The sequence below is a fragment of the Narcine bancroftii genome, chromosome 13, assembly GCF_036971445.1.
Source record: "Narcine bancroftii isolate sNarBan1 chromosome 13, sNarBan1.hap1, whole genome shotgun sequence".
NCBI classification, from domain to species: Eukaryota; Metazoa; Chordata; class Chondrichthyes; order Torpediniformes; family Narcinidae; genus Narcine; species Narcine bancroftii.
In genome coordinates, this window is record NC_091481.1 from 72,552,137 (window position 1) to 72,565,987 (window position 13,851).

General features: G+C 49.4%; 1 protein-coding gene across 3 annotated transcripts in view; it reads right to left on the reverse strand.

Annotated features, from left to right (window-relative positions):
* Positions 1-3,842: 3,842 nt before the first annotated feature.
* LOC138748360 (CD82 antigen-like) overlaps positions 3,843-13,851 on the reverse strand; it is a 34,860-nt gene continuing 24,851 nt past the window's right edge. For 2 of the 3 annotated variants that reach the window (XM_069908408.1, XM_069908407.1), the window contains 4 exons: positions 11,738-11,947; positions 10,495-10,578; positions 8,992-9,017; positions 3,843-6,181 (listed from right to left, as the gene is read on the reverse strand). In XM_069908408.1, the coding sequence (XP_069764509.1) occupies positions 5,950-6,181; positions 8,992-9,017; positions 10,495-10,578; positions 11,738-11,947 (552 nt within the window). In that variant the 3' untranslated portion in view covers positions 3,843-5,949. The remainder of the gene's footprint in view (positions 6,182-8,991; positions 9,018-10,494; positions 10,579-11,737; positions 11,948-13,851) is intronic. The other variant, XM_069908409.1, reaches the window with a different exon arrangement.

The window sequence follows — 13,851 nt, forward strand, 5'->3', positions numbered from 1 at the left end:
CTGCCGTTGATCTCAGTAAACAGGAGGCATGTCCTCAGCAGCCAACAGGGTGTAGAACAAAGCACTGCAACCTCTCCACAAAGTAGCTGCAGCTGTTCCCATCTTCAGGAAGAGGCCCTGACATTAAATGTTCTGGTTGCAATAAAACAGAGCCCACTCACCGGTGGCTAATTTTCTCCTCCAGAAACAGGCGTCACATTTTGCCCAATCAATTCCAGCAACTACTAATCCCCATATTTCATTGTTACTCCCTCCCACCCTCAGAGCCTACAGCACATTTATGGAAAAGCCTGTTTTCTCTTCACCTCAGGCAACATCAATAGTTTTTGTGTTTTTTAACGTAATCAGTAGAAGTTCAGAAGAAACCAAAACCTGACAACTTCACAGGGAAGGGGTAAGACGCAGGCTGGAGGAACCTGGCTGGTCTCACCGTGTCCATAGGAGGTAAAGATATATCACCGATGTTTTGGGCCTGAGCCCTTCTTCGGTCCTATATCTTTACCTCCTGTGAACACCGAGACCGGTCAAGTTCCTCCAACATTTCAATCACAGCGTCTGCAGACGTCCGTGTTCTACTCTCACAGGGAAGGGGGTCCAGTAAACTCTGAACAGGGTCCTGGGGGAGGGACGTAGCTCTCCAGAGGTTGAGAATGGCTGGTCTAGAGGGGAATGTGCTTCTCCTTACATGCCTACCCCAGCTCCCACTATGTTGGCTGAACACATCTGGGTCCTGACGCCTCTCAATGCCTCGCTAATCTCTTAGGAAGCCAGATTACTCGGGTGTAGTTCCGAAGGACCTTCAAAGTATATTGGGTTTGCAGATGTTGGAAATGACTCAGCAGGAATTTATGCCATCTGAGACCGGGTTCACTCCTGTCCTCGGGTGTTGTCTAGGTGGAATTTGCACGTTCCTGTTACAACTATTGTTAGGTCTGCTTTGTTCATGAATGAGTGAGACAAACACCAGACTGAGTCGAAATCAGGGTTCTTTGTTCTTTATTACCGGATTGTAACACTTGCGACTAACAAAGTTAGTCGGAGAATGCATTCTGCCGTTATCAGCAAAATGGTGATTTTTTATACCCTTGGATATGTGCTTAGAACATCATCATATCATTACTTGTCCAATGACTAAAACTGTTGCTATCCTTTCCCTGCTAGCTTCCTGCCTCTCAATCCATCAATGTCTCTCTTATCTTGTAAGTACAAGGATGCATTCACATCTTGTTACTGCCCCGTACATTCCCATCTCATGATGTTTTACCTAACAGGAGTACAAGGACACCTCCCCTTCTTGTTACTGCCCTGTACAGGGTAACTCCCTACACATTCCCATCTCATGATGTTTTACCTTACACTATGCAGGTTTCCCCTGGGGACTCTGGTTTCATCCCGCATCCCAAAGACATGGCTGGTTGCTAATCTGGATGTACATAGGCAAGTGGTAGAATCTGGAGGGAGTCAAGTTCGTGAGGGAATGAATTAAGATTAACGTAGGATTAGCAGAAATGGACAAGCTCCAGGTCCAGACCTCCAACGTGATCAGAAGTCCAGCATCTGAGGCCCTTCAGTATCCCTTCCTGCCCTCAGCGCCTACCCCCAGATCCCGATACCTTAACCCCTACAGGAGCCCTTCCTGCCCTCAGCACACCCCTGGATACCAATACCTGAACCCCTTCGGTAGCCCTCAGTGCCCCCCGATCCTGATATCTGGAGCCCTTCCTGCCCTCAGCGACCCTCCCCCCCCCCCCACCCCGGATCCCAGCTCTGGTAACTGGTTCCTGTGATAGTACAGATTCTATCACCAATGTGTATATGTACAGATTGTAGTGTAGGAAGACTGTGATTGGCTGAGAGTGTAGCCACACCTACTGGCAGGCCTTAAAGGATTGCTCCTAGCCAGACCAGGTCATTCTGGACTGGTCAACCTACTTGTGATACGCTCCAGTCTTTTAGTTAATAAAAGCCTTGGTTTGGATCAACAAGCCTTTGGGTCTTTCGACGCGCACTACAGTTCCCATAAGCCAGACTCCAGCCCACAGCCCATGCAGGTCTCCTGACCGCTGAGCCCCTCAGTCCACGGCCTTTTTCATGCCAACCTGTGCTCCTCCCTCACTCCTCTCTCCCTTCCCCAGCCTTTTTAATCCAAGTTCTGCCTGCTTTTAGCTCATACCTCGAGGAAGGGCTCAGGCCCGAAACGTTGGTAACGTGTCTTGACCTACTGTGGATGCTGTGAGACTGGCCGAGTTCCTCCAGGACGTTGACGTATGAACTGCCATCGCAGCCTCTGTAGACTTTCATGTTTCACCTCCTCCCGCAGGCGGGGAGATTAATGAACCGGGTAAATCATCCCAAAATATTTATACATATTTATTTTAAACTATACGTGTGTTGTGTGTGCACCGTGGTGTGGACAAACACTGTTTCGTCAGGTTGTATATATACAGAGCCAGAATTTATTAATAAGAAACAATTTATAAAATTCCATCAATAGAATCCAAATTTTAGCTTTATGTTGACAAATTTCCCCCAATTGTTCTACCCAATTATTTTACAATGTGGTTTTTTTTTAAAAAATCTATTATGTTACATGTCTCCAATCTAAGCTGAGGGTTTAAATACAAATTTAAATATGCTTCATAGAATATTACAGCACAGTACAGGCCCTTCAGCCCACAATGTTGTTCTAACATATATACCCTCTATTTTTCTTGCATCCATGTGCCTGTCCAATGTTCCTACCTCCACTCCCATCCCTGGCAAGGCATTCCAGGTCCTCACACTCTATGTACATTAAAAAAACTTACTCCTGACGTCTCCCCTAAACTTTGTTCACACGTCCTCTGGTGTTTGCTGATCCTGCCCTGGGAAACAGGCTCTGACCGTCCACCCTACCTTGGCCTTTCATAATCTTGTAGACCTTTATCAAGTCTCCACTCATCCGTCTATGCTCCAAAGAGAAAAGTCCCAGCTCTGCTAACATTGCTTCATAAGCACATTTTCCAATCCAGGAAACATCCTGGTCAATCTCCTCTGCCCCCTCTCCATAGCTTCCACATCCTTCCTGTAATGAGGTGACCAGAACTGAACACAATCCTCCAAGTGTGGACTCACCAGAGATTTGTAGAGTGGCGACATGACCTCTCAACTTTTGAACTCCATCCCGCTAGTAATAAAGTCCAGCATCCCATAGACCCTCTTAACTGTTCTATCAACTTGCGCGGCAACCTTGAGAGATTGATGGACGTGGACCCCAAGGTCCCTCTGTTCATTCATACTGTTAAGTGTCCGACCATTAACCCCGTAACCAGCCTTTGTTTGATGTGAGCAGAAGCAAAGTCCCCTTCAAAATTCTAATTTGATTGTAACCCTTTGAGATATTCCCACTCAGTTCAGCAACTCTCATTGGCCCATATCCCTCAATTCTCTGCATATTCATGGTCCATCCAGAACTCTCTTAAATGCTGTAATTAAATGTTCTTCCGTCACTCATCCTGGAAGCCCAGTGCAGGCATCCACAGTCCTGAAAGTGTGCCCTCTTGTCCTGGGCTCTCCCACCATGGGAAACAGCGGTTCTACATATACTCTGTCCACACCTTTCAGCATTCGAACATCCTGGTAAATCTTTTCTGTATCCTTACCTTTCCTCCCTTTCCTTCCTGTAATGGGGAGACGAGATTTGTTTAAACCTGAAGTTAGTCAATATTGGTCAGTAATGGACCCGATGGGTTGTGGGCCTGCTTCTCTTCTGTAGACATCTATGACTAGCTATTCAGCAAGCAGATTTTTCTTAATAACTCAATGTCTCCATTCCTCAAAGAGCAAACAATGGGAGTCAGGTCTGGTGCAGCAGAGAGCTTTTTATTAAAGATATATAATTCAGGTATGAACAGAGTTCTGGGACATTTATATCATAATACTAATAAGGGTTTCTCTGATATAACGAAGAGACCAGAAATGATCACAAAGTGAACCATGTTGCATGTAATGGACCTCAGGATCGAGAAGACACTGTGCAGTGCTCAAGGATTGGATTACACAGGAGCTCCCGTTTGTTAGTCCAGGCAAGTACCACTCAGTGTGGCAGCCAGCAGTGGTAAGTCTGATTCACCTACCTCCTCTCCTCCACACCCCAGTAGTGCCGCTGAGCTGTCTGACTGGTAAAGGAAGGACTGCAATTCAAGTCAGATTTCAGAAGAATTTTAATAAATTATCAGTTTCTGGTAAGAGCTGGACAGGGAGAACCTTTTCCATCATTTTTCAAAAAATTCTCATGAGATTTCTAAAGTTCAGCAGCTAATTAAAGAAGATAGTCTTGCTAAAATGCTGTATTTCCTCGCTCTCTGACAGTGCGGGCCCCTTCGGTACTGCCCCTCTGACAGTGCGGGCCCCCTCAGTACTGCCCCTCTAACAGTGTGGGGCCCCCTCAGTACTGCCCCTCTAACAGTGTGGGGCCCCCTCAGTACTGCCCCTCTAACAGTGTGGGGCCCCCTCGGTACTGCCCCTTTAACAGTGTGGGGCCCACTTATTATAGCAGTGGTACATCAGCCAGTTGGAATGGTTCTGAAGCCATACCTCTCAACTCTGTGTGTGTGTGTGTGTGTGTGTGTGTGTGTGTGTGTGTGTGTGTGTGTGTGTGTGTGTGTGCGCGCGCGCGCGCGCTCAATTACATTACAACAGAGAGCTTTCAGTTATGACTATAATACTTAGAAAACAAAGGAAATGATCTACATGACAGAGAGCAGGAAACAGATTGAAAAGTGACCCACCTGACTGACATTTTGCAAAGCTTACGTCCATAAGACCACAGTTCTCTGCCCGCAATAGCATTTGAAAAATAGCTGTGAGAAAATGTAAAACCAGAGGCTTCACCAATGTGGTGGCTTCCCCCGTGACAGGCTGTCGGAGATCTACTCAGTTCCCCTGAGACTGAGCCCAATGCAGGAACTCCAATTAAGGCCAACATAGCAAATTAATGCAAAGTCCGTGCTGCGTTAACCACCCGACGTACAAACTCCTGTCCCACGGAAGGTCATCACGTGGCATGTTATGAAAATCATTGGGGTGTGGGAGATGAAAACAAAGGATTCGTTTGAAATGATCCATGAACCAGTTACTTTAACTCAATCGTGAGGGCCTTTCAAAATCCTCAGTCCCTAATCCATCTTGAATTATTAATACAGGCCACTAATCATGGTTTGTCTTGGATCAGGCAAATGGTTTGCAGAGGGTGGCCTGCTCTCCGTCCGTTGCCTCAACCAGGTCTGAGCTGGAGCATGGGTGATGTGTACAACACAGTGTGGCCATTCTTCATGTGGCCCCTCTCCACACCAGACAGGCAGACACTCTTCTCCCCAACTTCAACGGATCGAGTCCCCGCCAACTCAACGCCATAGGACATAGAAGCGACAGCATGGTACAGGTCCTTTGCCTCAGTCGACCCAATCGCCTACTTTGACAACTGCCTTGAATTTCCCTGCTGCATAACCCTCTGTGTTTGATGTACCCATCTAATCATCTTCCCCCCACCCCCCCGCCACAAGCCTGACTTCTGGGATGTGGGATCACACTTGGTGGTTCACTTACTTTCTCAGATGATTCCAGATAACCCGGACCTGCAGTAACAGCCACTTTGCACAAAGCCATGAGCAATCATTCCACTGCAGTACGGATCCTCCGGTCCAGGTGGTTTCTGCGTCATCCAACTCCACACCAGTCGGAGCGCTGCGTTGATGTCTCGCACCGGTGAGAGGGGGCTCCTTGGACAACTTTCCTTTATGCCTTGCAACTAACTCTAATTTCCAATATGGAATAGTCCACAGTTCCCAATAGCACATATTGGGTCCATTTTACTCCTGGCTAAAACCCAGGGAACACCAGGGTCTCATGGATTGAGGAGATGGGGAGGATGAAGTTGTTTGCAAACTGATATATTATTGCCTCTTCTGTCTAATATGTGGTTCCGTTTCTGAAATGTTGATCCCAGTCAAATCCTTTGAGGGATTCGATGTGAACTTGAAGCAAAATCGTCAGGAAGAAAGAAAGAAGAGAAATAAACAAGCTGGGTTTCAGTCCTTCCACACTTGGCCGCAAGCTCTCCCGTTTACTGAAAGCGAATGAGTTTGTCATAATCGGGGTCGATGTTCCTACACAATAACATCGATAGCGACATCCCAAGGAGCTGTAGGAAGGGAGAGAGAGGGTGAATGAAACACACTGCACACTGTCCAATGCCCACTGGCAGTCAGCGGGACCTGAATCTTAGCGTGGCGACGCAGACTTTCCTGCTTGTAATTGTTCTGCGAACGGGAGTTCCCTTTATGCACATCCTCCATCATCGATGGCCATGGGACATACTTCACTGTGCACCCCCAGCCAAGGGAAAGCTTGAGGCAAGACACCCAGTTGTGTGTGACAACTTGTAATATTATGCAATAAAATGCTCCCTCCCCCCAATAAAACATCTGCCCTTCCTCATTGACTGGGTGAGGGGGCAGAACGCATTCCTCTCTGCCCCCCGATTCTGAACATCTGGTCATTCTTATTAGATGGGGGTAGGGAACTCCTCCATCTACCTCTCTCACTCCAAACATCTGACCATCCTCTGGGTGGGTGGTGGGGAAAGCCGCCTCCTCCCCTCCCATTATGAACATCTGGCCATCCTCATTGGAAGTGGGGAAGGAATCTCTCTCACTCCAAACATCTGGCCACCCTCATTGGGTGGGGAACCCTTCCAGTCTCCCCACCCCACCTCATTGGGTAGGAGAGGGTTAGTACCCAGCTGGTGCCTCATCCCCAGGTGTGGACAGAGACAGGATGTGGCAGGGTATTTTACTGCGGAAGGTTTTGCAACAAACCTCTCACTTGTCAAGCTATGGTACCCAGTGGGTGGGAGATCATCCGTCAGACCGACCCTGCTAGGAATGCCCCTTCTAAACAGAAGCCGGTCTGGACAAACAACTTGGTGCCCAAAAACCAGCTGGATAGTTGGAGTAAAACACGAAAAGTCTGCAGGTTCATGGTTGAGTAAAAGCACGATGCTGGAGAAACTCAGGAGGTCAAACAGTGAACTTTATAGAGCAGATAAAGGGACGTCACCAATTGTTTCAGGCTTGAGCCCTTCGTCAGGTGATGAGCAAAGTGTAGACAGGCTCCATGTACTTCATATAACAGATAGAGGGACATAACCAATGTTATCTTGGCTTCATGTTAATACACTGAGACAAGAAGCTACGCAACTTAGATTTGGAATATTTTTGGGATGGGGCAATGGAATGGGGAGGAAGAGGAGTTCCAGACACCCACTTTTGTTTTTGAGTGATGTAACCTTGCCTGAGCTCAGACACAGGCTGACCAATTTTCCAGGCTTCCCAACTGGAGGAAGCGGTTTTCCCTCTGGAGAGAAAAAGTCTTCAGGATCAAAACCTGTTCGGAGGCCAGGCATACATGTCCTTATAGATCTGGGGTGAACCAGTCCTCATAAACTGTTAACACAGTAAAACCCCTGTATCCGGAATTCAAGTAACCGGCAAAAAAAATCACCGAAAATAAATAGGTAAAAAATTCAGAAGTTTAAAATTGACGCCCCTCACTGTTTGTTCGCCAATCACACAACATGCAATCTCAAGCAACTGGAAAATTCACATATCCAGCATCTACCAATCGCCATAGGTGCAGGATATCAGGGATTGACCGAATATTAAAAAACATTGTGAGTGGAGAACTGCCACACTTTCTGCCTATTCCTGCAAGTTCCTTAAAACACCTCAATCAAAATTCCACATGACTGAATCATCACTCTCCGGCCTTTGCTTTCTCTATGGAAAGTTTTTAAATGAACTTTGTATGTGTAATAGTCTCTGTATATCCATCCTTCCACCAGGGAGGAGGACTGGTTCTCATGGAATCCCATTGCAGTAATTCTTCCCGGGTCCGTGGGATCTGCGCCGCACAAATGGTGCACGTTGAACCGTGCACGAGGGAAGTTCATGTCTGTGGGACCCCTGTGCCAACGAAGTTCACTCCTAGTGCCAATCCACCTGGCAACAAAACAGCTCTTTTCTCTTTGCTCAATGTGGACTCTCAGTGGGTATGAATCTCCCTGACGTGGGCTCCACAGACACTGGACAACTAGGATTTTGCTTCCTGAACATTTTGTGTTTATTTTATGGATTTTGGGCTGCCAATCACGAAAATAACCTAAAAATATTCCTATCGCGTATCTTTTTTTTTAGATGTAAGCTATTTTTGTGATTTTTCTGTCACATTTAACGTCTCCTTCAAGCAAACAAAACCATGGGGGACGGGTTCCATACATACACTGACCCTCGCTGGGGGGACGGGTCCCACACACACACTGACCCTTGCTCGAAGACGGGTCCCACACACACACTGACTCTCACTGGGGGACGGGTCCCACACACTGACCCTCACTGGGGGACGGGTCCCAAACACTGACCCTCGCTGGGAGACGGGTCTCATACACTGACCCTCGCTGGGAGACGGATTCCAAACACTGACCCACGCTAGGAAATGGGTCCCATACACTGACACTCACTGGGGGATGATCCCACACACACTGACCCTTGTTGGGGGATGAGTCTCACTCACTGACCCTCACTGGGGGATGGGTCCCACACACACTGATCCTTGCTGGGGGATGGTCCCACACACACTGACCCTTGCTGGGGGATGGGTCCCACACACACTGACCCTCGCTGGGGGATGGGCCCCACACACACTGACCCTCGCTGGGGAATGGGTCTCACTCACTGACCCTCACTGGGGGATGGGTCCCACACACACTGACCCTCGCTGGGGGATGGTCCCACACACACTGACCCTCACTGGGGGTCCTACCGCCTGCCAAGAATCACAAGCAAGAACTCCAGATTAATGAATTCTATCAAATTGCTCATCTGGTGAAGTTGCTCAGGTCCGGAGGGAAACACTGACACCACACAACATGCCACTAATTCATTTCACAGTTACCTTGCCAATATTCCAGGTAGGAAGCTCTAGGGGTGAAATGCATCCAAATGAAAGAGAGATGGATTAGTGCATTCTTTCACACACCGATGTTAAGTGGAGGATTACTGAGACCCACCCCCCCACCCTTTCCTACCTCTAGCTATCCACTCCAGTCCTTCCAGCCTCCCAACCCACCTTGTTCTGTGCCCCACTCACCTGTCCCAGCCTAACCCCTAGACCGACTCCACTGTCCAAATCTCTTCCGGCACCAGCTCCACACTGCAGGAGGCCTCGCCCAGGATCCCCAGCTCACTGCCCTCGCTCAGAATCCCCAGCTCACTGCCCTGAGCCCAGGATCCCCAGCTCACTGTGCTCTCCCAGGATCCCCAGCTCACTGCCCTCAGCCCAGGATCCCCAGCTCACTGGCCCCTCCCAGGATCCCCAGCTCACTGCCCCCTCCCAGGATCCCCAGCTCACTGTCCTCTCCCAGGATCCCCAGCTCACTGCCCTCAGCCCAGGATCCCCAGCTCACTGCCCCCTCCCAGGATCCCCAGCTCACTGCCCTCAGCCCAGGATCCCCAGCTCACTGCCCTCTCTCAGGATCCCCAGCTCACTGCCCTCTCCCAGGATCCCCAGCTCACTGCCCTCAGCCCAGGATCCCCAGCTCACTGCCCTCACCCAGAATCCCCAGCTCACTGCCCTCAGCCCAGGATCCCCAGCTCACTGCCCTCAGCCCAGCTCCAACAACCACCTCCATATAATCACAGTCCAGAGTTTCTGTTCCCTTGTGAACTGCTCCATCCACCCCGGGGGCCATTCCCTCTCCTCCCCCTGCCCATTCCCAACCCTCCCCTCTCCAATCCTGGGGAACTTCCCTTTCCTCCCCCTCCGCCCTCCCTCCTCCACTGCCCAGGGCCCTGAACCTCAGGGCTTGGGAGCGGAGAGCGAAGGGTGGCAACGGGGGCTGAGGTTTAGTGGGAAATGGATAAACGTGGGCAAATGGGTCCAGTCTGGGTGGACAGTGGTCAGCATGGGTGAGCGGGACGAAGGGCCTGTTCATGCTGTAAAGCTATGATGGGGAGGGGGAGATGGGGAGGGGGAGAGAGTTCCTCCAACATTACCCCTCCCACCCCGAGCCCAGTTCCACAGCACCACACGGTTCCACACAGCAACACCCGGGCACCTGGTTGGAAGAACTGGGTGGCCTTCCTGGGCTGTGTGCTCCGTTCGTCTCCTGCTCACGCTGATACAGAGGAACTGCAGGAACTGAACACAACATGGCTTATTACCCTATCCATACCCCTACCCAGCATCTACCTCCCCACCCCACCCCAACTGCCTCCCTCCTCTGAACATGGTGCACCCTGAAAAACTCACTCCCCTTCTCCTCCGACAGACGGTTATTTCCAGCAATTTCTCTCCTTATTTCAGATTTCCGGCATCAGTGGGGCACTCAGCATCATTGTGAACCTTGACCCCCCACCCCCACTGTGGCGAGGACCCTGGCAATCTCTTACCACTCACCTCCACCATGGTGATTCCCAGACAGATGATCATAATGGTAACGGTATTTTGCTGCATCCACTGAAACACAATTCTCTTACAGCCCTGGGGGAGATAGGCAAAACGTCTGGTCAGTTCAAACCCAGTGTGTCTATAAGGAGTTTGTACGCTCCTCCCTGAGTCTGTGGGTTTCCTCCAGGTGCTCCAGTTTCCTCCCACCCTCCAAAAATGTACAGCGGGGGGTGGGTAATGGTGGTATGGGAGCAAAAAGGAAGTGAAAGAAGAGAGAGAATCCGGTGTGGAGATGGAGGCGAAAGGGGGCATAGCACCAAAGAGGAAATTTGGGGGGGGTTGGGGGAATGAGAATACGTAGGAAGGAAAGTTCTGCGCCCAACCTACGATTGGCAACAGCCACGAGGGGTTGCAGACTCTGGGGAAGCAGAGGCCTGGCACAGGGCACCAGAAAAATGGGGAGACCACCCCCCATCCCCCGTTTGAGAAAGAGAAGCGGAGGAGATGACTTGTTGGACAGTGGCCACGGTAGTGGAGCAGGGAGGGGCCCTACAGCTGAAGAACAGACAGGTGGCGGGTGTTGGCGACTCGAAACTGCGGACTGCTGGCAACTGGGGTCGAGGGATGTGCGCCAGGTGGCGGACTGCCGGAGGCAGGCTGAAGTGGTACCAGATATTGGAACCAGGATGTGAGAGGCTGCTGAGGGCATCCTAATTGTGATCTGGAGCTTGGGCAGCCGATGGTTTGGACTGGAGGTGAATCCATGGGGGACTCTTTTGCTTCTCTATCTCTGACTGTAATTTCTGTCGATGGTGGAACCTTATGGCAGACTAAGATGAATTTTATATTATCTGCATTATTTTTATCACAATAAATTGAATTTTGAATCCTGAAAGTGGACAAAAATCTTCAGCCTCCCACATCCACGGTCTCCTGTGTGTTCATGGGAAGATCTCTGTATACAAGCAGCATCTGGAGAGGCAAGAGGGTTGTCGCCGACTCTCCCTCTCTCTCTCTCTCTCTCTTGCTCACAGTCCCAGGACAGGGGCTTAACCTGAAATGTCGACAATTGACTTTCCTCCTGCAGACACTGCTCGAAACTCTGCTTCCATCATCTGACGCTCACACACTCCAGAGGCCCTGCTGCGTGCATTTCCCTGTTTTTGTCTCAGTCTGGCGGTTTTTTAACTCCTGATTTCCGCCACTGGGAACTGCTGGCTGCAAGGATCAGACAGACGCCAGTTGTGGTTACCTGAGAATTTTCTAGCTGATTGTTTCCATAGGTCAAGCAGAATCCAGTTTCCTTCGTAACATTATGGGTGAAATTCTTGGAGGAGTTGTAACAGGAACAGGGGAAGTTGAACTGGGTGTCAAAGTTCGCCATTGATTCTTTTGAAATGTTCCTTCTGACGATGGGATTGTTCAACCACTCATCAAAGCTGTTCCAACCGCAGCAGGAAAACTGTAAAGATGGGAAGGAAACAAATGGAACTGGTTAAATATTGCCCTGTTGAACAAAAAAGTCCGCAGACATTGGAGTCAAGTATAATACACGACGTGCTGGAGAAACTTAGCAGGTCAGGAAGTAAAGGGTGACCAATATTTCTGGCCTGGGGGCCTCAAAAGGTAAAACCCTGTGGAGGTTTGGATCAGGAGCTTGGTTTGGATCTGGAGCTAGGTTTGGAGCTGGGGTTAAGTTTGCTGGTGGTTTGAACTGAACTGGAGTCCGTGGCTGAAGAGGCTGCGGGAGGCTAGAGGCGAATCCACAGACACTCAGTGTCTCTGAAGGGATTCTCCTTTGTTTCTCTTTCTCCTATTGTTAGGGGCACCGGGAAATGCTCACGGTGACTCTATTTTCCTGGCGGCAGGGAAATGTTGAAGTGAGGTCACGTATATTATATTTTTATGTATTACTAGGAGACAATAAAGGAACCTTTGAAGTAAAATATGATGGTCTTCAGATACTGGTGGCAGTAAAAACACGACACTGGAAAACTCAGCAGGTCAAACAGTGTTCTTTATAGAACAGAGGTAAAAGGACAGAACCAACGTTTTGGGCCAAGCCCTTCATCGAGATAAAATGTCAGCAGGCACCATGTAGCAAAGAAAAAGGGACATCACCATTGTTTTGCTCGTCCTCGATGAAGGGCTCAAGCCTGAAACTTTGGTTCTGTTCCCTTACCTTTGCTGTATAAAGGACACTGTTTGACCTGTTGAGTTTCTCCAGCATTGTGTTTTTACTAAGGAAGCTTTGAACTTGGCCTCATCTTGGCAGTGAGAGCATGGATGGATAGGTCTGCCGCATCTGGCCTCACTGATGTGGAGGCCACGCTGAGTGCAGTGGGCGGGTTGGATGAGGTGCATGTGGGCTCTTTATTTAACCCCTGGGGATTCCAGCTTGCAGTGGATGGGCTGTCCAGCTGGCGGTGATACTAGCATCCATGGGCTCAGTGGTGCCTTCAGAGGCCTTGCAACTGCTGCCTCATTCATCACCACTCTTTCCACTGCACAAGAATCTTTGGATTGTGATCAGGTGCTGAATAATTTCTTCAGCCAGAGGTGGTAAATCTGTGGAATTTGTTGCCACAGGCGGTTGTGGAGGCCGGGTCATTGAGTACATTTCAGAAGCAGGATTTATTGTCAGGAATGAGTCATGTTTTGTGGCAGCGTCACAGGGCAAACGTTCATATTATAACCATCTTTCAACATTACTATTAAAATAATAATAAAAACAACTGCACAAAAAGTCAGGCAGGGTCTGTGGTTCATTGATCACTCAGGAATCTGATGACAGAGGAGAAGGAGCTGTCCTTTTGCCGTTGAGCGCTTGTCTTTAGGCTCCTGTAACTTTTTCCCTGATGGTGGCAGAGTGAAGAGAGCATGGCCTGGGTGGTGAGGGTCTTTGAGGAGCGAAGCTGCTTTTTTGACCCTGCCTCATGTAGTTGTCCTTGATGGAGTGAAATCTGGTGTCTGTGATGTTGCAGGCCGAGCGAACAACCCTCTGGAGTTTATTCTTGTCCTGAGAGTTGGCGCCTCCACACCAGGCAGTGATGCAACCAGCCAGAATGCATTCCACGGTTCACCTGTAGAAGTTTACAAGAGTCTTCGGTGACTACTCAGGCACCTCACAATATAGCTGCTGGCGAGCCTTCTTTGTGATTGCATCAACGTGGAGCCTCCAGGACAGATCCTTGGAGATGTTGACACTCAGGAATTTGAAGTTCTTGACCCTCTCCACTACTGAGCCCATCTGAAGTCCACAATCCTCTCCTTTGTTTTGCTGACATTGAGCACAAGGTTGTTGTCATTACACCATTTAACAAGCTGATCTATCTCTCTCCTGTACACTATCTCATTGCCGTTTGC